The sequence below is a fragment of the Dama dama genome, chromosome 5 (genome assembly GCF_033118175.1).
Source record: "Dama dama isolate Ldn47 chromosome 5, ASM3311817v1, whole genome shotgun sequence".
In the NCBI taxonomy this organism is placed as follows: domain Eukaryota; kingdom Metazoa; phylum Chordata; class Mammalia; order Artiodactyla; family Cervidae; genus Dama; species Dama dama.
The window spans coordinates 123164370-123189033 of record NC_083685.1 but is presented as its reverse complement, the minus strand read 5'-3'; the positions used below and the strand labels follow the sequence as shown (position 1 = coordinate 123189033).

Genomic DNA, 24664 nt, shown 5'->3' with positions numbered 1-24664 from the left:
ATTTGGCAATAAAAAACTTTATTGTTTTATGGTAATTTAGATACTTAAAGTTTTATGTTGCCCTCCTTCATTTTCCCTTTGTGGTTTTCACCTGGAATTACCTGCCTACTTTAGAATCATCTAGACCATTATTCTAAATTCATTACATTCCATTTAAATCAGGCAACAGAAATCACTGGTGTGGGAGGTTTTTTAAGGCTGAAATGAGCTTTAGTGTATTTTTTCTAGTAATAGTGATGATTGCATACTTCCTCTTCTTTTGGTTCCATCAAATAATAAAAGATTTGAGGGGACACCCAGTTTTACTGTGCAAGATGAATAAGATTTTTTTCTTGTTGAAATTAATTTGCAAAGAACATAATGGAAAAGTTCTAAAAGAAGAAATATTTAATTGCAATTATCTATGTATCTTACTATTTAAAGAAACTCAAGGATTTTTAATTGAGGTTTTATGTAAATACATTAATTTTTTTCTATTACTTTATTTTTGAGTGATGCATACTTCAAATGGGTTTCCCTAGTGGCTCAGCTGATAAAGAATCCACCTGCAATGTGGGAGACCTGGGTTTGATCCCTGGGTTGGGAAGATCCCCTGGAGAAGGGAAAGGCTACCCACTCCAGTATTCTTGCCTGGAGAATCCCATGGACAGAGGAGCCTGGTGGGCTATGGAATGGTCCATGGGGTCACAAAGAGTCCAACATGACTTAAGCCACTTAGCACGCACTTAGAAAACAAATAACTTTTTTCCTGAAGTCATTTTTAGCATCTGTCATTCAGAATTGAAAACTCAGAAGAAAGAGCATGCCCCCAAGACTAGTTTGAGCAGTTGATTGACAAGCAGGAGGAGAAGCTAACTTTGAACTTGTTTCCTCTTTTTCAGATCTCGGTCACAGCGGCCCAGCGGAGCATTATGAAAGTTCCCACTGGGGACAGCAGCCCCCTTACCGGAGCGAAGCCGGCTGCAGCTGGGAGAAGGCAGTAAGCGACAGGACGGACGCGGGGGCCTGGCCTTCCCTCACGGGAGCAGAGACGGAATCCGCCTCAGAATGTACCACCGACACTGACTCTGCCTCCAACTGTGGCTCAGAGAACAGTAGCATGGCTACAGGGAGCGCCCAGGGCAGCTTCACTGGACAGGCCAAGAAGACGAGCGGCAATAATGGCTCCAACGGCGCGCTGGTCCAGAACCCGTCCGCTCAGAGTGCCCTTGGGGCGGGGGGAGCGACCGGTAACGGAGGCGCCGCCAGAGTGTGGGGCGTAGCCACGGGCGCCGGCTCGGGCCTGGCTCACTGCTCCCTCGGCGGCGGGGATGGGAAAATGGACAACATGATCGGAGATGGGAGGAGTCAGAACTGCTGGGGTGCCTCCAACTCCAGCGCTGGCATTAATCTTAACCTTAATCCCAACGCCAACCCAGCTGCCTGGCCTGTACTCGGACACGAAGGAACTGTGGCGACAGGCAACCCTTCCAGTATTTGCAGTCCGGTCAGTGCCATAGGTCAGAGCATGGGCACCCAGAACGGGAACCCAGCGGGCACTTTAGGTGCTTGGGGAAACTTGCTGCCGCAAGAGAGCACAGAACCACAAACGTCCACTTCTCAGAATGTGTCTTTCAGCGTACAACCTCAGAACCTTAACACTGATGGACCAAATAACACTAACCCCCTGAACCCTTCCCCCAACCCTCTCAACACAGTGCAGACGAACGGACTGCCGAACTGGGGCATGGCTGTCGGCATGGGGGCCATCATCCCGCCCCACCTGCAAGGCCTTCCTGGTGCTAACGGATCGTCAGTTTCTCAAGTCGGTGGGGGTGGCGGCGAAGGAATCGGCAGTTCTGTGTGGGGACTGTCCGCAGGTAACCCGGCCACAGGAAACAGCGGTTCCGGGTTCAGTCAGGGGAATGGCGACACTGTGAACTCAGCATTAAGTGCTAAGCAGAACGGCTCCAGCAGCGCTGTGCAGAAGGAGGGGAACGGAGGGAACAACGCGTGGGACTCAGGACCTCCCACCGGTCCTGGCATCCTCGCCTGGGGGCGGGGCGGGGGCAGCAGCGGCGTGGGCAACCTCCACTCGGGAGCTTGGGGCCACCCCAGCCGGAGCACCTCCAATGGGGTGAACGGGGACTGGGGGAAGCCCCCCAACCAGCATTCCAGTAGCGACATCAATGGGAAAGGATCAACAGGGTGGGACAGTCCTAGCGCCGGCGGCCAGAATCCTGCAGCGCAGCCTGGTAGCGAGCACGTGAACTCTTGGGCCAAAGCTGCGTCCTCTGGAACGTCGGCCAGTGAAGGCAGCAGCGAGGGTTCTGGCAGCCACAACGAAGGAAGCACTGGGCGGGATGGAGCAGAAGGCCGACGGCGAGACAAAGGGATTCTCGAGCAAGGGCACCTCCAGTTGCCAAGGAGCGACCTTGACCCACGAGTTCTGTCCAACACTGGGTGGGGACAGACTCCAGTGAAGCAAAACACTGCCTGGGAATTTGAAGAGTCCCCCAGGTCTGAGCGCAAGAACGACAATGGGACAGAGGCCTGGGGGTGTGCAGCTACTCAGCCTTCACACTCAGGGGGGAAGAACGATGGGTCCAGCGTGAACAGTACAAATACCTCTTCAGTATCGGGGTGGGTCAGCTCACCGCCTGCTGCTGCGCCAGCGCACGCCGGCTGGGGAGACAGCAGCCACAAAGCGCCAAACGGCCCCGGGGTTTGGGGGGAGGCGATAAGCTCTACTGCTGTTAATAATGCTGCTGCTGCCAAGAGTGGCCACGCTTGGAGCGGGACCGTAAATCAGGAGGACAAGTCCGCCACCTGGGCTGAGCCTCAGAAACCCAGATCTCAGAACTGGGGAGACGGACACAAGCCGAACCCAGCCTGGAGCGCAGGCGGGGGAGACTGGGCGGATTCGCCCTCGGTCCTCGGACACCTGGGGGAGGGGAAGAAGAACGCCTCGGGCTGGGATGCTGACGGTAGTCGATCAGGGTCTGGTTGGAGCGAGGCTCCGAGGTCGGGGACCGGCGGCTGGGGCAATGGCACAAACGCGAAGGTGAACCCAGGGACAAGCTGGGGAGAGTCTCTGAAGCCCGGCCCCCAACAGAACTGGGCGAGCAAACCCCCAGACAGCAGCTCGAGTAACTGGGGAGGAGCCGCTTCCGTGAAACAGACAGGAACGGGGTGGATCGGGGGGCCGGTGCCCGTCAAACCGAAGGACAGCAGCGAGGCCACGGGCTGGGAGGAGCCTTCCCCGCCATCCATCCGCCGCAAAATGGAAATCGATGACGGTACCTCAGCTTGGGGCGACCCGAGCAACTACAACAATAAAACTGTAAACATGTGGGACAGAAACAACCCAGGCATCCAGAGCAGCGCCCCGGCCGGCGCCGCCGCCACCACCACCACGAGCGACAGCGCAAGCGCGGCCGAGGCGCCCCCGGCGCACCAGGCCGGCGCCCAGCTGAGCCGATCGCCGCTGCTCGGCCCAGGTACGCCGCTACGTGTGCCCTCAGAGGGCAGAGAAAAACTCTGGTTACATCTGCACTCACACTCAACTAGCGTTTCTGTAGCAGATGACATTAAATTGATTTCCGTGTCCTTCACCTCACAGGATCGTATTTGAATATTATCCGAAGAGATAATACTATAGAGAAAAAAATAGAGTAGGATTTTCTGATAGCTTTCAATCTAAGAGAAAGAAAAAAGAAAAAAAGTAGGATTTTTGATAGCTTTTTTTTTTTTTTTAAGTTTTTTTTTTTTATTAGTTGGAGGCCAATCACTTCACAACATTTCAGTGGGTTTTGTCATACATTGATATGCATCAGCCATGGATTTACACTTTTGATAGCTTTCAATCCAAGAGAAAAAAATAAAATAGGATTTTCTGATAGCTTTCAGTCCCGGGGGGCGAAATATTACCCACTTTGAAGAGAAAGGAGAGGAAAGAAGAAATATACCCTCTTTAGAAAGATTGGAGGCCACTGTGTTAGCCTGTGTTTACTTATTACAAAGTCTTTGTTTATTTATGAGATAAACCAGTGGTTTTCAACCCCAGAGGGCTTTCGTTAGAATTATCCAGGAGCTTAGGGAGCTGGGAGATACCAGTCTCAGAGACACCTCAGATGCAGGGGTGTTGCTCCAGATGGGAAGCCTGCCCACTGGCCGGTTTTAAAGCTCCACAGGTGTTTCTGATGTGGTTAACAATGAAGTAAAACCGTTTTTGGTTGAAACGGTTTTATGTGGCATTATACAGTACAAATCATGTTCTGATTTCAGTGGAAAGAAAAATGCTAAAATTAGATGAAAATCTGTGTGTTGAGTCCCTGCCCTGTGCAAGGCTCTCCCCTAGATACTGCAGTAAAAGAGGCGAGAAGCTGTTACAGACCAGAGCCTGCCCTCAGGGAGCGTGAACTGTGACTGAGAAAATACACGTGCAACCGTGGGAGAGAGAATTCAGTCCAGCTGGCCTTTGTAACTAGAGAACTAGCAGAGGAGTGGCTCAGATAGAGGCACTAGCACAGAAGACCTGGAGGCAAGGAGGGAAGGTAGCATCTTTGAGGAACAGAAAGAACTTCAGAGTAGTTGGTGCTGGGGGTGCGTGGTGGGGTTGGCAGGAAGGCCTTGCAGAGAAAGGAGACCACGGCAAGAGCAGGCACGTTCTTTTAGGCCCCCTGAAGGAACTGGGGTGTATCCAGAGGTCTGGGAAGCCACTGAGAAGATGAAGCAGATTGAACCATCAGGCTTAATTAGAGAATCACGTCAGCTGTAAGATGAAGAGTGGATTAGTGGGAAGCACAGCTGGAGGAGAAGAGCTGAGCTCAGCCGTGTTTGGCATGGTAGGAGAAGGAATAGTGGCCAGGGGCGCAGATGGAGACCACAGCCAGACTGGGAAACTGTCTGGATGCAGGAGCAAGGAGGGTTCAGAGCTCGGGCAGGTGGGCAGGTCACGGCGAGGTGCACTGCCTTCTCGGGGAGCACACGGGAGGCACGTGTCCGTGGAGAGGACAGCAGAGGTTGAATGCAGAAGCCTGAGTCTCAGCCAGAGATGGGGCAGCAGGGACAGCTGTGGGAGAAGGGCAATGAGCAGAGGGCCAAGGTCGAGAGGAGAGATTCTGTCTAAGATGGTAGGGTTCTGGGCTTTCCTAGTGGCTTGGTGGTAAAGAAGCCACCTGCCAGTGTAGGAGACAAGATTGATCCCTGATCGATCCCTGATCTGGGAAGGTCCCACATGCCGTGTAGCAGCTAAGCCCACGGGCCACAACTATTGAACCTATGCCCTAGGGTCCGTCTCTGCAACATGAGAAGCCACTGCAATGACAAGAGTAGCCCCTTCTTGCCACAACTAGAGAAAAGCCCACACAACAGTGAGGACCCAGCACAGCCAAAAGTTAATAAATTATTATTAAGAAACACAGCTGTCACGTCACACCCACCCAAGTCTTTCTTCTGGAAGTCCTCGTTCCCATGACTTCTCCTTGGGTCGTGGTCAGAGCTCCCTCACCCCCTGCTCCGTGTCTCTCAGAAAGCTCCTGCTGACATGTGCCTGGTGCCTGGGTCCTGGCGACAAGCGTGGCCTGGCAGCACCGGGCGACCACATGCGGCACGTCTTACGCTCATCTCATGTGGTCCTGATGGCTGCCGGAGCCTCGTATTACAGAGGAAACCGGCAATTAAGTGGCTTGCTGAGGGCACACGTACGTGGTGGGGAGGTGGTGGGGGTCTCAGATGTGACATACATACCTGCCTGCTGCCACTTGTTGAACATAGGACATCCATGACACCCCACAGAAACAGGGACAACATCACGTGCATTTTGATTTTTTTTTTTTCCTCTTGCATATGTTACCCTCAGAATCTCCTCTTAATGGTTTTTAGTAGACAAGGAATATGAGATTCACCCTGGATAAAGGCATTCCTGTTTGGTTGGAAGAGCCAAAATTATTTTCTTGTATGTGAAAAATATTTATAGATAATATATTTTTTTAACAAATTGCACACAGCCTCACTAAACATAAAAGAAGGCAAACATGCCCCATCCACCACGGTGACTGTTTCTGAGTTCTTGCTTGTTTTTCGTCCTCCGGGCATTATGCACATGTGTGATGTCTATAGTTGTCATGATAGTGTGAAAGCAGCTGTGAATTTTATTTCAACCACTTGGACAGAGACAGACAAAAAGTTAGAGGAATTACTTGCATGTACTGAGCCCTACTGGAAAAGGAAATGGCAATCCACTCTAGTATTCTTGCCTGGGAAATCCCATAGACAGAGAAGCCTGGCAGGCAGTCCACGGGGTCACAAAGAGTTGGACACAACTTAGCGATTGAACAACAACAGCTGAGCCCTGCGCAGAGACGGTGCGCACATACTGTATCACTGGGGATGATGGGGTTACTCGGTAATTTTTCACTGATGACATTAGTCTCATATTCTGCCACAACACGGTGTAGCTGCATTGAGGCATTATCCTTGCCCCACATCACCTGTGATACTTGTCTGTCCTGAATCGAGCGCTATTCTGCAGTGAGAGCAGAGTCCATCCCTCTCAGGAGCCACAGATGATCTGAGCCTGTCCCTGTCCCGGTCTGGGGGACTAGCTGTTCTTTGTGCTACAGAAGGAGCAGTCACACCTCCCTCGGTTCCCTTCATAACAGTGACAAGGTGCTGCTTCCTTTGGGTCCTCTCCATTCATTTTCACACATACAGCCCCTGGCCCTTCCGGTCGGGGCTTGTGGTACCCAGGCTGCTGGGATCAGAGATGGAATCAGCAATGACAGCATCTGCTAGGCTGTGGCTCAGCTCCTGGCTTGAGCACTTGCCTGCTTGTCGCAGATCAACTGGGATTCCCCCTCCAAACAAAGTGCATACCCGATGAATGTCTGATGAGGTTTCTGCTACAGAGCAGGTCTTTTACAGATTCTGCAGCATCACTTTTGACCTTCACTAGTTTTACAAAATGTTCACCAACCTCAGAGTTTGGGTTTTAAGTTGCTTTTCAGTTGTTGATCATCACTGCTTAAGGATATTGATCTCTGTCTTGCAAAATAAGGTTTCTTGATTACATAGGTTTTTGTGTGTGTGTCCAGTTTTGTAAAAGTAAATGCTACAGGACAATCATTTCATCCCATTCTTATTATATTAATACTAGTTAGTTTTCTGATGAGCCTGAGGAAAACCAATACTAATTTACAAAATGCAGTGTAGGATTTACACTGGATTGTTTGGATCTAGTTCAAACCCAGTCTGGAGCTGGAACACAGTAATCTAGAGAAATGCTGTGTATCTGCCTTTTTTTCCTCTCTCTCTCCTTTATACCCTTTTTGGTCACACTGTGGGGCATGTGGGATCTTAGTTCCTCGACCAGGGGTCAAACCAGTGCCCCGTGCATTGGCAGAGTGGAGTACTAACCATCAGGCCACCAGGGAAGTCCCTGTGTGCCTGCCTTTTTCAGTTGATTTTGTTATTTAATTGCTGACAGTAAATCACTATCTTTGCAGCTGATTGACTTTTAGTAACACCTGAATTATTTCAGCTTCCCAAAACTTCCTTAATTTTTGTCTTCTATGTTAATTTTCCTAATTTTGTTCCTTCGATTTGTGGAACTGCTTCTCCCAACATGCATTATTGTTTTCTGTGTAATTACAGGTAATATTAGAGTTAGCCTTTGCCAACAATAGTGATTAGGGCTAACTTCCCTGATAGTACCTTTAGCCAGATGGCTCAGTCGGTGAAGAACCTGCCTGAAGTATGGGAGACCCGAGTTCGATCCCTGGGTCAGGAAGATCCCCTGGAGCAGGGAATGGCAACCCACTCCAGTATTCTTGCCTGGAGAATTTCGTGGACAGAGGAGCCTGACTGGTTACAGTCCATGGGGTAGCAAAGAGCTGAACACGACTGAGCGATTAACACTTTCCCTGACATTGGTAATAATTCACATAATGTTTTGCTCATTATACAGCTTGTAGTTTTAATGATTCATAGGTGGTAGGTAGTTTTGTCATTAATCATTACTGTTGTATTTTATCAGAGTAAAGCATCAAGGGAGCTGATTCCATGCTATTTTTAGTCAGAAAATTAATTTATTTCATAACCGAGATGGTAATATCCATGTTTTAACCAAATAATTTAAATTTTGTGATTGGCTTATTTGTGGTTTCTATCCTTCAGTTAGTATTTAAAGCCTTCACAGTTCTGCCTGTGAGAAGCTCTGTCTATATGAAAATTACAGCTGATGTGAGCTTTCAGCGTGACTTTTCAGAGTTATCATGTGAGCCTACCGGCAAAGGCACAAAGATCAGCATTTGGGTTGATTTGGAAAAATGAAGTTTGCGAATGACGTGAGAAATGTTTGTTTTACTGAAGTGTAAAGAAGGTGCGGAGATCCTTCCTGTGGCCTAGTCCCTTAACCTCATCTGTGCCTCATAGATAGTAACGCCAGAGCCTTCCGGATTCACTAGGAAACCTTACCTAGTTTAATTGCGTCCTAATTTCTGGTACAAGTCCCGGTTCAGGATGCTATGGCAACTGGATGAGGTGCAGGAATGAAAGAAGAATTCTGAGATATGCTTGCATTCAGTTAGTTGGAACCACCCTTCTCCGTAATTCCTGCATTCGGTTCCCATCTTTTAACACCAATATCTCAACTCCTTTCCAAAAGCACTGCTGGTACTTAAGAACCATCTGGGTGCTCTATTGTTACTTTATCTATACACGCTTCCTCTTCTATCTTCTTTGTTTGCCCAGGCCTGTGTCTTTGAGTTGGTCAAAAGATAAGTGAGAAAAATGTTGCAACTTGTAAATTTTTTATAAGAGATTAATGTGAAATTTCATTTAGGTTGTTACATATAACACCAGAAGCAAAAGAGCTACTCCTTAAACTTTAGTTCTAAACTAGTTTTTAAAACTCTGTCTTGTTGCAGATGGTGTGAATTGAATAGCTTTTAATATAAAGGACTTAAAGCTTTAAGGGAGTAGGGGACAGGAGTGAGAAGACTGAACTTTAAAAAAAAAAAAAACCGACAAATCTGATTAGATCTAATATTGTCTCCTTTTCACCTTCTCCTAAAAGCCATCCTAAAGATAATCTCAAGATGATTTTGAACTTGAAATCACCATTCTTACTTTCTCTCTCTCTCTGTTTCACTTTTGTTGTCTTCCCTCTCCCCCGTGCCCTCTTCAGTTTCGTCGGGCTGGGGAGAAATGCCTAACGTTCATTCGAAGGCTGAAAACTCTTGGGGGGAGTCATCATCCCCGTCCACCCTGGTTGATAATGGCACAGCAGCGTGGGGCAAGCCACCCAGCAGCGGCAGCGGATGGGGGGACCAGCCCACCGAGCCGGCGCTGACGTTCGGGAGGGCCAGCGCCCCCGCTGCCGCCCCAGCCCTGTGCAAACCAGGTGAGCCCAGCGTCTTGCCCGCCCTGGGTCGGCTGTTTGGAAGTGGGCCCACGTACTCTATTTAGGGGCATACTTCTCATTTAGCTTAAAGAATTAGTGTTTTAGGACACTTCCTGATTTTATTTACATTTTAAGTGAAAGTTGCTCAGTTGTGTCTGACTCTTTGCGACCCCATGAACTGTAGTCTGCCAGGATCCTCTGACCATGGGATTCTCCAGGCAAGAATACTGGAGTGGGTTGCCATTCCTTTCTCTAGGGGATCTTCCTGACCAAGGGATTGAACCCGGGTCTTCTCGCATCACTGGTGGATTCTTTACCGTCTGAGCCACCACATTTTAAGACTAATGTTAAACTTAGACTATAAAGAAATATTTGCCCTGTCTGATAAATGAACAAAAAGGAGCTTTTGGGAGAAGTCCATGTTTTCCTTTTAAAAGAAAAAGAAGGGAAAAAAAAATGATGGTTAGTAGCCTCCAGGCTTCTTCAGCAGAATTCTCCTACCTGTCATTCAGACGATTTAAACCTGCTCTTTCACTGAGCAGGTGGATAAGGCAGGTCGTTTTTCTTTCTGAGATTGGATTTTGAAAAATATATTACTCCACAGTTTGACACTTGCCTTGCTTTTGCTGCCTAGCAAACAAAATTCAGCGTTGGATACTCCACATTTATGCTTTCTCTCTTTCTTTTCTTTTTTTAAAAAGAAAAAACAACATGCTGTGTTTTCCTCCCATTCTTAGAAAGTATAATAAGTACACATAAAATGTGCATCCTTACTGTTGTCCAGATCATGTTCACCAAGTGGAATTCTGTAATGTGTGGCTGCTTTACAATATGATACTTAACGACAATAGTATGAATGTAAGTTGACTGATTTAAGTCCAGTGTAACATTAATTGTTCACAGGGGTGCAAAAGTGCTTTTTTTTTTTGGACACTATTAAGATCTTTAAAATGCAACTTTATTGTTTTGGTGTTTTGCTACTTTGTCAGCACTGGGTAGCGTGCTGTGTATGCCAGCCATTCCGCCGGATTGTGTATCCCATTCCTGTCACTTCTTGTTAGAAGCCCGAAGGATAGGAAACTCCGGGGTGTGTAGATTCAGGTGTTGAGGCCATGTATCTGTATCATTTGACCTCAGAGGCCTAATTACATGCCTGGCCACCTTGTAAGCCTCGAGTCTTCATCGTCTTACAGACTGTAGCTAACTGTAGTGTCACTTGATCTTTGGCCTTCTTCAGATTCCCCAGGAAGGAGAGTTTGGGGTGACTTTTACACCAAAGATTATTTTGTATTTTAAGAAAGGAGAAAAAAATAATATCCTGAAATCGAAATTCAGTATTCAGCTTGCCTCTGCCTGAGCCCTTGGCTGTGTCCCTCCTGTTGTTCTGGGAGCATCTCCCCGGAGCTTGTCAAGACTGCAGGCTGCTAAGCCCGACCACAGACTGCCGAACTTTTCAGGACCCTCAGGCGGCTCAGGTCTGGTCACACTGGGGGAGCACTGGTCCACGTGACGTACCACGTGATGTACCACATGCCTTGGAGGACCGTGATCATTTTCAGGACTCTGCCTTTTACCAGCATCTCATGTCACTCAGCAACAGCCACCTTCGGTAGCCCCCAGGATTTATCGTTAGAATGTCCATGTTTCAAAACGACCTCTAGGGACTTCCCTGGTGGTCCAGTGGCTGAGACTCCACGCTCCCAATGCGGGGGGGCCCAGGTTTTATTCCTGGTCAGGGAACTAGACCCCTCACGCTGCAAGTAAAGATTCCGCGTGTCGCCAACCTAGATGGAAGATCCCACGTGCCACAACTAAGACCCAGCACAGCCAAATAAATAAATGTTTTTTAAAAGTGATCTCTCATGGGTTAAGGGCATTGGAACAGCACAGATTACAAATAGCTGGAGTTTGAAGACAAAAACAGACACACATGTACATGTACATTACATGTCCAGTAGGAAAAATGAAATTCTTAGGTGTAAGGGAGGACAGAGGAGTAAGAGGTAGGTGCTGTACACCCCTCTGTCCTGCCTCCCCTCAATGGTGTCACAGGGCGCCCCTGTCTGCTTTGGGAATGGTGACTGATACACACTCCTGCTCCCTCTCTTTCTAGCTTCAAAATCTATGCAAGAAGGCTGGGGCAGCGGCGGGGACGACGCGAACCTCGGCGCTAGTCAGTGGGAGGACGAGGATGGGGGCGTGTGGAACAACTCGGCTTCGCAGGAGAGCCCCTCTTCCTGCAGCTCCTGGGGGAATGCCCCCAAGAAAGGGCTCCAGAAGGTGCGTGCAGCCCCGGGGGTGGGGGTCGGGGGGTGAACGCTAAGCCCTGCGCAGTGTCAAGGTGGTCTCTCCAGTTAGTGACAGAGGGAGCCAAGGCTCTCAGAGTGCCCTGAGGACTCTGGGGGTCCTGATGCCCTCTCAGGAGGTCTCTGCCGAGTGCAGAGCATGACACGGGATTGCTGTCACAGCAGCGTGAAAGCCGGGACTGATGGGTGAAACCAGATGCTTCCGTGAAGCTGCACAGTGGAGAGAGGTCCAGCCAGGTGTGACAGTACCACTTGTCTCACCAAAAATTTATGTTCTAGAAAATATAATTATTTCCCATTAAAAAAATATTGTTATGTTAACATATAATGGGGCATGTTGAATATGTATGTGCATGCGTGCTCAGTCCTATTGGACTGCTTTTGACGCCATGGGCTGTAGCCCACCAGACTCCTCTGTCCGTGGGGTTTCCCAGGCAGGAATACTGGAGTAGGTTGCCATTCTCTTCTCCAGGGGATCTTCCCAACCCAGGGATCAAACCTGCATCCCTTGTGTCTCCTACTTGTCATGGGACAGCAAAAAAAAAAAAAATTATAATAATAACTTAAATGTATATTGATGGCATAACTAGTTAAATTATGCTACATCCATATTATGAAAAACTAAAAAAAAATTTTTAAAGAAACTTTAAAAACACTCATATGAAAAGATCACCAAAATATATCGCCAAGTGAAAGACGAGGCACAGAATCTGTGTCTAGCACATCCCCGATTTTAGGGGGCAGAGGAAGAGGAGAGAAAAATGGATGTGAGTCATGCACGCACTCATAATAGCCTCTGTAGAATTCAGAACTGTCTGGAAGGATGAGGAAGCAAAGGAGAACTCAGCAGACTGGGCATGGAGTAGGAGGAAGAGGCTTCCCTGTGCCCCTCGTTTCTGCTCTCTAATCGTGTGAATGTATTACCCGTTTAAAACAATTCCAGTTTGAAAGCCACTCAACTGGTAGTTAGCAGAACCCAGAAACTAAAACCAGGGCCCTCTGCTCATAAAGAGTAGTTGTGATGTCAGGCTTCAAATTAGGTCTTTTCACAGTCTGGCTGGCAAATCATCCAATTAATGACAGGACCAGAAACACCGAACTGGTGAATTAAAATATTGTGTGTTGTTGGCACACCTGGCTCTGGCCGCGTGGGAAGGATTAAAATCACCTCCAGAGAGGCTGCTCCCTTGAGAAAAGCCAGCATGTTAGCTTACAGTCACCCCACAAACTGTGTCCTGTGACTGGCACTAATGGAAAAGGACCCACCTGCCAATGCAGGAGACATAAGAGACATAGATTCAAACCCTGGGTCTGAAAGACTCTGCTGGAGGAAGGCATGGCAACCTACTCCAGTATTCTTACCTGAAGAATCCCAGGACCGAGGAGCCTGGCAGGCTATAGTCCATGGGGTCGCAGAGTTGGACACGACTGAAGTTATTTACCTCAGGTTCTTTTTTTAAATAAGCTTTTTAAACTTTATTTCTTTCTTTCTGACTGCCCCGGGTCTTCATTGCTGTGCCCTGGCTTTTCTCTAGTTGTGGCGAGCCGGGGCTACTCTCCAGTTGCAGTGAGCGGGCTTCTCATTGCAGTGGCTTCCCTTGTAGCAGAGCAAGGACTCTAGGCGCTCAGGCCTCGATAGTTGTGGCACCTGGGCTGAGTTGGTCCTTGGCATGTGGGATCCTCCCCAAGTAAAGTAAAATTTAAAAACTCGACACACAAGCCCATGGAAGGTACTCACAGGGGCCAAGAGGCATCACCTCCGAGTTGGAACCATCTCTGGCGGTTGGAATCAGAGACCTGGCCTGGCCCCTGGGATCAAACCTGAGTCCCCTGTAAGGTGGACTCTTACCCACTGTACCAGCAGGGACGTCCCAGGCCCAGTTTTGAAAGCACTGTGAAGGATAGTTTGTACGAGATGAGAATGCATCATTAGCTCCTCCTCCTTGCAGGAGAGCAGGAGGTTGTCCAGGGGTCACATCCTGACGCCCAGCCCCCCAACAGTCCCCACTGCCCCCTCTCCACCCCACCACTCTTTCCTCTTCGCTCGACTCCCTCCTCCTGTCTTCACCCTCCCCTCACCGTTTTCTCCACCCCGCAGGCCATGAGTTAACAGAATTAACAGGTTTTTTCCTTCCTTTCATCTTGTTGCCTTTTCATCCTGTTGGAATGAACACCCTGTATTTTGTCATCTTTTAGAACAAAGCTTATAAAAGGGCACAAGCCATGTAATTTTTAGTAGATTTTATATGGTTATTACAGGGTCGTGTTCAAGGGAGCACCTAGCATGCTTATCTGATAATGGACGCGCTTCCTATTTGTGATGAACGAAATGCATCCTCTGGGGGAAAAGAATCATTATCTTGCTTTTTCTAAGTCCATAAACTGCACACACATGCCAACTGCGAACACACCCTGAGGCATCCCGTAGGACAAGCCACGAGATGCTGTCAAGGCGATGGGGAGCGCAGCATTGCTCATCGTTAACACAGGGGTGCTGTGACTTGTAGATCAACATGAACTTTGGGCGTCTCCCATTTCTGGAAGAAATGCATTATTAAAATGTGGCTCATGTGGACCTAGAGAGTATCATACAGAGTGAAGTAAGCCAGAAAGAGAGAAACAAATATGTATTAACTAACGCTTCTAAGTGGAATCTAGAAAAATGTCACAGATGCTCTTGTTTGCAGGGCAGAAATAGACATGCAGACAGAGAGGACAAGTGTGTGGATACCAAGGAGGGAAGGAAGGGTGGGAGGAGCTGGAAGACTGGGACTGACGCATGCACCTGTTGATACTGTGTGTAAAATAAGTGCCTAACGAGCCCCTGCTGCACCGCACTGGGGACTCCGCTCAGGGCTCTGTGGTGACGTGAGTGGGAAGGAAACCCAGGAAAGGGGGGACACACGAATACGTGTAGCTGCTTCACTGCTATCCAGCAGAGACTAGCAGCATTGTCGAGGACTAGCCTCCAATAAAACGTAGCTTAAAACCATACCGTAAAACCTGCCTCATGGACTCTCTCCTCCCACCCTTGGTTCTAGGGCATGAAAACATCTGGCAAGCAGGACGAGGCCTGGATCATGACCCGGCTGATCAAACAACTCACAGACATGGGCTTCCCGGTGACTGGCGTCTCCCTTTACTGCTGCTGCCGTGTGTCCTGGCCTGCACGGCCCTGTTGTGTCCTGTGTCCACCTTTTGTCATGTGTAACGCAGGAGGACGACTTCTGGGGAATGAACTTGTTGGCAAAACCTAACTCGTACATCCCCCTTTCACTTGGGCACTCCTGCTTAGGGAGGGATTAGTGCTTTGAACTACCGCAAAGATCCACATCCTTTCTGTCTAGAAAGGTGTGAGAACCTTTTTCTAGAATGAAAAACGATGGGTGACTTAATTTTCATTGGTTTATCCTGTTTTCTATTTTCTTTTCATCTAAAAGTGAGTTTTCATTCATTTCTGCAAGATTGACCGAGATCTCAAGGGAGAACTTGGTATAAAGCACTGAAACCTTGTGTCCAGATAAAGAAACCCAAGCACACCTGTTTGGTGCCCGAGTTTTAGACTGTGTATAGGGTGTTCCTCTGAAAATGCCTCCCCATCTCTTCAGTTCCCAAGAGCCAGTGGAAGCGTTCAGATTATGAACGATACCTCCTGTATCTGCCCTGTTGTCTCTTCAAATGTCTTCTCTCCAAATCTTTACTCAAATGAGCATTTACATTTTGGTTGCCATGGGTGCCCCTTTGGGATGGGTCTGGAGCAGCCCCAGACTGGAAGTGGGGACCACATACTTCTCACAGGATACAGGCCCCTGACCCCGCATGTGCTCAGCCCCGGGGCCCAGCCTCCCCACCCACTGCGAGGTGATGGGCCCAGAGCGGCCCCGTGGTCCTTCAGCACCGAGCCCTGCTTGGTCTCCACCAAGACTAGTTTGTTTCAATCCGAGAGATGATTATCAAAGTGCATCTATTAGTACTTGTGTTGTGTTATGTTGTTTTTATGTTTTTTGGGGAAAAGTAGTCGACAACAGACACATCCTGGAATCTGACTCTCCCCGTGAGTCCCTGCGGCTGCCCTGGGAGAGGTCACCCTGCTGACCACAGAGTCAGTGACAGGAATCCCCTGGCAGTGGACATTCGGGGTTTAAAGTCTTCTTCCCTCTGAAAATCAATATGTTTTCTTGTGACAAGGATTTTTTATTTAGAAGACACTTGTCTCTAACCACAATGAGAAAAGTATTTCTGGTTCCTAAACGGAACAACGTCAAGTTACTGTCAGTCGCGTCCCTGCATTAACAGTGCTCGAGCTCTTTGCAAGCTTTCCATTCTGTTACCGCACCTCCTAATGAGAACTCCGCTTCCCTCCGCAGAGAGAGCCGGCTGAAGAGGCCTTGAAGAGCAACAACATGAATCTCGATCAGGCCATGAGTAAGTGCCAGGACGCACCTCAAGCACGCTTTGTTTTACAGATGCGGGTTTCTGAGTCTCAGTGTTCTGAGTCATGGGTCAGTGGCTGAATACGTGCTCAAGAGACAGGGTCACCCACAGGGTGTACACCTGCCGCGGGGCCAGTCCTTCAGGACTGGTGGTCTCCGGGGACAGACGGCCAAGCACCACATGGAACTGTGTCTGCTTTTCCTGTTTCTTTTTTTTTTTTTTTCATTTCTGCAACAAATAGGTGAATTGATACTATCCTCATCTGTTTTGAGGGGAGGAGATAGTGACCCTCTTAGAGAAAGGTGCTGGGGCCACTTGCCCAGCTTGGTTCCTGCTGAGTGAGCCGAAGTACTAAACCAGGATGTACTGAACCCTTGCTCCTTGGGGATATAGGGGGATGAGGTTGTCCAAAGCCTCTGGCCACAGCATTTTTGTCAACCAGTCGATGCGTTAACCTTGTTTTATGTGTGTTTCTGGGTTTGGAGGGCTGTGAGGAGGGTTAAGCTGTATTTTTTTTTCCCTTTCCTTTTCTTTACTCTTTGGCCACACCCCACAGCATGTGGGGTCTCAGTTCCCCGACTAGGAATCGAACCCATACTGCCCCCCCCCCCCCCCCCCCGGCAATGGATGGACCGCCACAGGAAGTCCTGTGTTTCTGTGTAATACATATTACTCATGAATAATCGTATGCCAGCCATGTTTCTTTATAGTAAAACATTAGCTAAGAAGGGTGACCTGACCCTGGGTAATTAATAATGATCATAGATTTTGTTCACTTTTCGACTCACACCAGTGCCATAAGCTTTTTAAAAAAAAAAAAAGATGCTTTAAAAAAAAAAGAGAGAAGTAAGTCATCATCTTGTGAGTCCAGAAATTTATCTGCTTTCCATCTTTTCTGAAGCTTCATCTCACACTGTAGATGTTACTCTAGCTCCCTCCCCACAGGCTTACACACAGATGGTGACTGTCTCTCCCTTTTCTGGCTGCACCCCCTTGTTGCTCATCAGCTGAACAAGGCAGGCGCCATGCAACCTTCTTGTGCTCAGGACATTGGCTTGGGGACCATTGAAATGACCAACAGAAGGCAGAGAGATGTCAAAAACCTGGCCCCACGTAGACCACGAGAAAGACACTTGTCCCTTTGTGAGAGCCTGAGCCAGGCGTGTGTGTGTGTCATCTGGGGTGCAGATTCTTCTCTGCCCTGCATGTGTCTGCAGATGACCAAAAAGCACCGCAAGTTTTGATGTGAGGCTACAAGTATATTTTAGCAAGTAGGTGAACTCACCAGCTCAGAATTCACAAATAACGAGGATCAAACTTTATAATTGTATGCAAATACCAGATGTGTGGTGTCAGCTGCCAGGACAGAGGGACCAGGTGTGATCTGTAGGGAGTTAGTCCTGCCTCCTCAGAGCTGCGAGGCAGTGCCAAGCTCGAGGCAGCTGAACAGACACCAGTCTCTGAATCAAAGGGGCATAGGACAGACCTGTCTGGTTTGCGTTGTCGTGTCCCCAACATCTGGGCAGGTCCTTGCAGCTGGAAGGGACTCAGCAGGTGGAAGTCGGTGTGTATGAGGTGGGACAGCTGGGGAAAGGCCCTCTTTGGGTAAAGGGGCAACAAGTCCCAGGGGAGAGGAAGGGCCTAGCCCCCTTGGGGCAGAGGTGGCTGATAACGGAGCAGGGGCCAGACCACAGACTTCCGCGATTGGCCTTGTCCTCTGGGGGGTGAAGGTCTTGACTCCTTCCCTGCAGTGTCGGCTGGCACCTGTCTGTGCTCAGCACTCGTAGCCGACCCCCTGGGCGTCTGGTTTCAAATGCCGCCTCTGTCTGCTGTGCCCCAGGCGCTCTGCTGGAAAAGAAGGTGGACGTGGACAAGCGTGGACTGGGAGTGACCGACTACAACGGGATGGTCACCAAGCCCCTTGGCTGCCGCCCACCGATCTCCAAAGAGTCTTCCGTGGACCGCCCCACCTTCCTTGACAAGGTATGAGTTTAGGTGGCTTTTTTGTTTTTAACAAGACGTGTTTTTCATTTTCACTGTGTTGGGTTAGAAAGTTACTGGACTGTAATATTTAAGTGACTTTTAACCATTTTTATACTATATATGAATGTTTGACTCAAAAGAGTTAGTGTTATAAGTATTTCATATGATGTGATGAATAAAAATACTGAAATTGAAAACTGATTTTCATGCCAGTGGGTAAATTTGGCTGCTTGAACTTGTCCTGTAGACGGGAGGCATTAGATTTCTCTTTTATGGTCTTATGTGCACAGTTCTTCCCATTGGAAATGATGGATTACATGTTTAATCTCAGAAGAAGGGTCTAGAAGTGGCTGGGCATGGGCCTTGCTCGGATGAGCCGCTTCAGAAAACCCACAGGTGCGGGAAAATCACCTTAGATGTTTTAGCAAGTAGAGTCGCCGGTTCACTCCCCTCAGTATTGTCCTGCTTGGTGCCCCTTCTCCAGACTGGTGTGACCTCAGAGGGGACACAGTGTCCTGTTAAGCTCAATCAAAATGTCTGACCTTGAAAAAATAGAAGCAAGGAAAGACAACTCTAAAGCAAACAGACAGAAAAAGCAGGCTCACAGAAGAGGCGAGAGTTGGTCTCTGTTCTCAGATTAGCAGCGTCCCCCAACCAGAGCTCCGCGCAATGGAGTTCTCACTGTGCCCGGGGACATCGGCATTTCAGACAACAATGAATCGTTCTTGACCATACTTATTCTGCGGTATTATCAGGTGTTTATCTGAAATTCCAGTTTAACTCAGCATCCTGAATTTTTATTTGCTAAGTGTGGGACCTTGACTTGTTTTTGTACCTTTAAAATCTGAAATAATACTCTAGGCTTGATGTGAAGTTGGATGAGGTAAATTTACAAAGGACCTGATGCCTTAGTAAATGTAAAAAAAAAAATAAGGTTTTTGTTTTATAATTTACCTTATTATTAGGTTAAGCCACGTGAAATCAAAAACAGATGAATGTCAGCAGATCTCAACCTAGTATATATCTAGAGCCTTGTTAGTAAGTTCTCAAAGGAGCCTGTTTGTTTGAAAATGGTTGTTAAAGTGTTTTCCCAGTAAGACTTACACTGTCTCTCTCCTGACTCCTACCCATAGGCAGGGCTGGTAGTGATGAGACTATGTAAGCTGTTATGTGTGTTTGTAAAATAATTGTTAAAATGAAAACAGCGTCTTAATCCTGTTTCTCTTTTTTCTTTTTCCCCTCTTCCTTTTGCCCATTTCTCCATCCTCTCGTCTACACGTTTTCGATCTTTTACTTCTTTATATTCATCCACATCCCTGTCTGCGTCCTGGGAACTTGTGCTTTGTGTGTGGACGGGCCCTGCCCACAGCTCACGCTTTCTTTCCCCAATCAGGATGGCGGCCTCGTGGAAGAGCCCACGACTTCACCATTTTTGCCTTCACCAAGCCTGAAGCTCCCCCTTTCCAACAGTGCACTCCCCAATCAGGCCCTGGGCGGGATTGCCTCAGGGCTGGGCATGCAAAACTTGAATTCTTCTAGACAGGTAAGGCTGCTGGCAGAGGCTCACTGGGGTCTTGTTTATGTGCCTTTAAATCAGTGTATTTGAGACATGAACTTTGTCTTTAATTAATACCCGGATGTGACAATACCACTGAACGTGTAAAGGGAACTGAGCTATGACAAGGATTTCCTTTCAAGTGACATACTGCTGTCAAGAAATGAATCCAACTCTAGAAATTTAACCATGTTACAGGAAACGCTTCAAAATTATTTCTACATGTAACTGAAATGTGTTTGAGTTCAACACCCTTGGTCCTAATGTACTGCTCGTGAAGTGACGCGGGTTACAGAGCGGTCTTTAGCTGCTGATCTAGTCACAGGTCCAGGCAGTGCTGTTCTGTCTCTCCTGATCGTGGACACCTTAAATGCATTATTAATCTGCAGGAAAACGCCGTACTCTCCCTTTTCCCCCGAAGTAGAGATGACACCTCCTGCAGGTTCTCAGTGGTTTTCAGAGTGATTTTGGCATCATTCCCTGCCTTTGACACTCGTGGAAAAGGTGCAAGTCACTGTCAGACGTCCCTGAGGCAGGACCTGGGGTTTTGAACGATGGCTGCCTCGTGTCACTTCTCTCCCCTGGGATGAAGTGACATGAAAGCAAGTGCATGTCCTTCCCGTCCCTGGAACTGTCCTTGATTTCCTCCCGGTTGAGGCTCACACACACACACACAGCTCTGAGCCTTCTGTTCCAGCAATGCTGTGAGGTTGGGGGTGGCCAAGGCCAGTTCTCAGTGCACCCCAGTCCACGAATCCCCACCGCCGTCTCATGTTGCTCATGAGGCTCACCAGTCAGCAGTGGAGGTTTTCAGCTGCCACTGGGGACTCAGAGGCCAGGCCAGCAGCCCCGAGAGTCAGATAACTCAGCCAGGAGACGGAAAGAAGCACTCAATATAGTTTTTGTATTTAACACAACAAACTCACCGACATGAATTTGTGCATGTATTCAGTTTGAGGTCTTGTTGAACTCAGAACTATTTCCATTTGGAAAATGTCTTCTTTCCAGTTAGTGATCCCTGCCCATTACCCCAGCACAGACGGTTGCCTGTATGCACTTGCGTGCCGGTCTCCTGCGGGACTCAGTATTCCTGCAGCGCCCTTGAACATGATGGGCTTGTCGTAGGTCACCTAAAACCAGCTCTGAGTGGCTTCTGTGATTTAAAGATGTAGGCGAGCTTTGCAGATGGATTTTCTGTCATCTGTACCCGATTTGAAAAGCATTTCTTCTTTTTTTTTTAACTTCTTATTTCATTTTGGAGTATAGCTGATTAACAATGTTGTGGTAGTTTCAGGCGGACAGCAGAGGGGCTCGGCCACGCATATGCATGTATCCATTCTCCTCCCAGCCCCCCTCCCGTCCAGACTGCCACGTAAGACTGAGCAGAGTTCCCTGTGCTACACAGCTGGTCCTTGCTGGTTATCAGTTTTGCTCATGGCAGCGTGTACATACCCATCCCAAGCTCCCTGAATATCCTTTCCCCCAGTCCTTTTTCTCAGCAGCCATAAGTGAACAGTACTTCTCTTTCACTTTTTGGATCATGGGGCTTTTGGTGGAAAAGAAATGTCACTTATATTGAAAATCATGATCTTAATCTGTATCTTCTCTCTTTTTTTTTTTTTTTTTTGAGTGTGTATTGTGTTTTTTTTTAATGTATTTATTTTTTAATTGGAAGATAATTGCTTTACAATGTTGTGTTGGTTTCTGCCATACATCAACATGAATCAGCCATAGAGACACATATGTTCCCTCCCACTTGAACCACCCACCCCATTCCACCCCATCTGGGTTGTCACAGAGCACCAGGTTAAGCTCCCCGTGTCATATAGCAACTTCTCATTAGCTGTCTGTCTTACACATGGTAATGTATATATTTCTATGCTACTCTGTCAATTCATCCCACCATTTCCTGCTCCCACTGTGTCCATAAGTCTGTGAATAGCACTTCTTATTTTTTAAGTCCCATCAGTTTAATAATAATAATAATACTAACAAAAATGGAAGACAGAGGGGGCAGGAAAGAGACCTCTGGGACAGGGGCATGGGAGCCCTGGTCATGGCACCAGGCCTGGCCACTGGGCCCTTGGTATTGCTGTTGCTATGAGCTCGGGGGGCAGCAATTGTCCTGTGGGGGCCTCCCCTCACCTGGGTCAAGGACCCTTCTTCTGGGACGTGCTGTGGACAGCCCTTGTTCAGCCTTCCCTCTGGTGCGAGTTGCGCGTGGCAGGAAGCAGGTGCAGTTTTGCCCCCCTGCCTGCTCCCGCAGCGGCGGTGTAACCACCCCTCCCTCCCTGTCCGCAGACACCGAGTGGCAATCTGGGCATGTTTGGCAGCAGCGGAGCAGCGCCCGCCAGGACCATGCAGCAGCCGCCGCAGCCGCCCGTGCCGCCCCTGAGCTCCTCCCAGCCCAGTCTCCGTGCTCAAGTGCCTCAGTTTCTATCCCCTCAGGTCAGACCGGCGCCCGCGGCGCAGGGAGAGCGGGCAGCCCTCACGTGTGCGCGTGTGCACCCGTCCCCCCGACCCCCCTGCCCCGGGGGAGGCGTGCCCAGACCCCTCCCCGAGGGCTGGCCCCCTCCTCTTAGAGTGCTTGGGCCAGTGGCATGCACCAGTGCCTGGGCGTCTGTTCTGCTCGCAACAAGATTATTCAGATGGACCCACCGAGTTGCCCTAGACTGGTGGGGGAGCAAGGTGGTGAGGGAAATAGCTTAGGATGTAAAAGAAACTTCTTAGATTCAGTGAAGGACTGAGTAATGCTTCAGTGACAGACTAAACAGGACAACATAGAATAGTACCTATGTTACAGACTGTTAAGTTTATTCTTTAAAAAAAAGCAAACAGAATTCAGAAAACGGATATTGTTGTTTTTTGTAGCTATAAAGCATAGTGTCAACTTTTTTCATGATAATACCGTTTACTTTTAGAACATTCCATTATTCTAGACTTTGGACTAGAGGTTTTAATTATAATGTTACAGTCCTTATTACACCTTATAAGAAGGCTCAATAATAGACTAAATGGTTAGTCATAGAATTTGATCCCCGGGTTGGGAAGATTCCTTGGAAAAAAAAATGACAGCCCACTTCAGTATTAATGCCTGGGAAATCCCACAGACAGCGGGAGCTTGGCAGGCTACAGTCCATGGGGTCACAAAGAATCAGACACAACTTAGCAAATAAACCACCACCACCACAGTTATTACGCTATAATTGTTTGACCTGAAATCTATGCACCGAGTTGAGATGGCTGAAATCTGGGTAAAAGAATAGTTAAATTTTGTAAATAGAATATACTCTTAAGATACACTCTTTAGCCACTACAACAAAGAGGCTCTGAAATACAGACCCTCAGGCAAGACAGACAGGTACTTCTTGCCCAGGCAGCAGTGCAGAAAGCAGCAGCTCTGCCTCAGCCACATCCCAGGAGGAAGAAAGACAAGAGACAGACCCCTTCCACTCACATCTCACTACCTGGACTTAGTGACTCAGCTGCCCCAGCGAAGGGGGGGGGTGGGAGGAGAGAGGGGCCTGGAGGCAGAGCGCGGCCTTCCCCAGACTCTGCAAACCAGCATGTCCTGAATGTCACTCATCTGTGTGCCTTCCTTTCAAGCGAAGGCTCTTAATGTGTTTTCTCTAAGTTGACTTGCCTTCTTAGTTAGATAAATTTATTCCTGAAACTTTACATGTCCGTCATAAATAGAAAAATCAACATTTTCCTAATACATGTTAGATGACTATGAAAGTAAAAGATGCCCTTCCATGTACTACCTAAGACCACCTTGTGTAAACGTTATGATAAATGTACAAAGCATGTGTCAGGGCGCCCTGAGCTGGCCAGTGCCAGGCCCCTGACAGTGCAGAGCAGCAAGTTCCTGGTGAGCAGGGAGGAAGAGTCAGTCCTGATGGTCGTGACAGTCACGATCAGGGCTGGCAGGTCACACGAGCGCCTGTGCCACATGGAGCCTGCGCATTTGGGCCCCCCAGAGGAATGTCTTGGGGTCCCACAAACAGGGAGAGACCACTGCCTGAGCAGGTGAACTTGAGGAGGGGTCGTTGCCCACCCTGCAACGAGGACCCTCTGGTCAGGTAGTGGTGCAGCCATCTACCAGGCTCCCACGGGGACCGGTCCCAGGTGCCTGTGTGCCTCGGACTTCCTCCCGGGAAGGCATGGCGAAGTGAGTGTGCCTTCACTGTCCCCAGGCCTTGAATGATGCCTGCTCGTTTTCACTTCAACAGAAGACAAAATCAGCAACCGACTGGAGGAACCCAGGACCTTAGAGCATTAATCTGCAACTAAATTATTTGGAGGAAGACATCTCTTTCTTGCCTTCTGTCACTCCCTGCCTCCTTTCCTCCCTTCCTTTCTTCCTTCTACATTCTCCACTAAAACGTGCTAACTACTGATGTTGGAATGTCTGTAAATATTTTAATGGCTTTTGAAGTTCAGTCATGAGACATATACAATTGTCATTTAATCAGTCAGTTTTAAATCTTGAAAAACTACACAGACAAATGTTTGATTAGAGTTCATGTCTAATGGTGCATTTTGTGTTAACAGGTTCAAGCACAGCTTTTGCAGTTTGCAGCAAAAAACATTGGTCTCAACCCTGCACTATTAACCTCGCCAATTAATCCTCAGCATATGACGATGTTGAACCAGCTCTATCAGCTGCAGCTGGTGAGTCAGGGTAGATCTGCTCAGGTTGTAGGACGTGGGAAGGGCATTCTCCACACATTTACTGGCATGAGCCAGAACATGCACACCAGCTGATAAATGTAGTTACTTTAATGCTCATCTTCACATCAGGGAATGTCACTGAGACTTTCATGAAGTTGGTAAACTATTAAAAGCATTAGGGGACTTCCCTGGTGGTCCAGTGGCTAAGATTCCAAGCTTCCAATGCAGGGGGCTTAGGTTCAATCCCTGGTCAGGGAGCTAGAGCCCACATGCCACAACTAAGAGTTCAAATGCTGAAACTTAAAAAAAAAAAAAATTGCACGTGTT

General features: G+C 48.3%; 1 protein-coding gene across 4 annotated transcripts in view; it reads left to right on the top strand.

Annotated features, from left to right (window-relative positions):
- TNRC6C (trinucleotide repeat containing adaptor 6C) overlaps window positions 1-24664 on the top strand; it is a 114410-nt gene that overhangs the window by 71538 nt on the left and 18208 nt on the right. For 3 of the 4 annotated variants that reach the window (XR_009693085.1, XM_061144705.1, XM_061144704.1), the window contains exons 5-13: window positions 882-3479; window positions 9170-9385; window positions 11499-11665; window positions 14733-14813; window positions 16059-16116; window positions 17966-18108; window positions 19502-19651; window positions 21965-22111; window positions 24218-24337. Coding sequence is in view for 3 of the 4 variants with exons in the window: in XM_061144705.1 (XP_061000688.1) it covers window positions 882-3479; window positions 9170-9385; window positions 11499-11665; window positions 14733-14813; window positions 16059-16116; window positions 17966-18108; window positions 19502-19651; window positions 21965-22111; window positions 24218-24337 (3680 nt within the window). In the remaining variant the exon portion in view is untranslated. The remainder of the gene's footprint in view (window positions 1-881; window positions 3480-9169; window positions 9386-11498; window positions 11666-14732; window positions 14814-16058; window positions 16117-17965; window positions 18109-19501; window positions 19652-21964; window positions 22112-24217; window positions 24338-24664) is intronic. The other variant, XM_061144706.1, reaches the window with a different exon arrangement.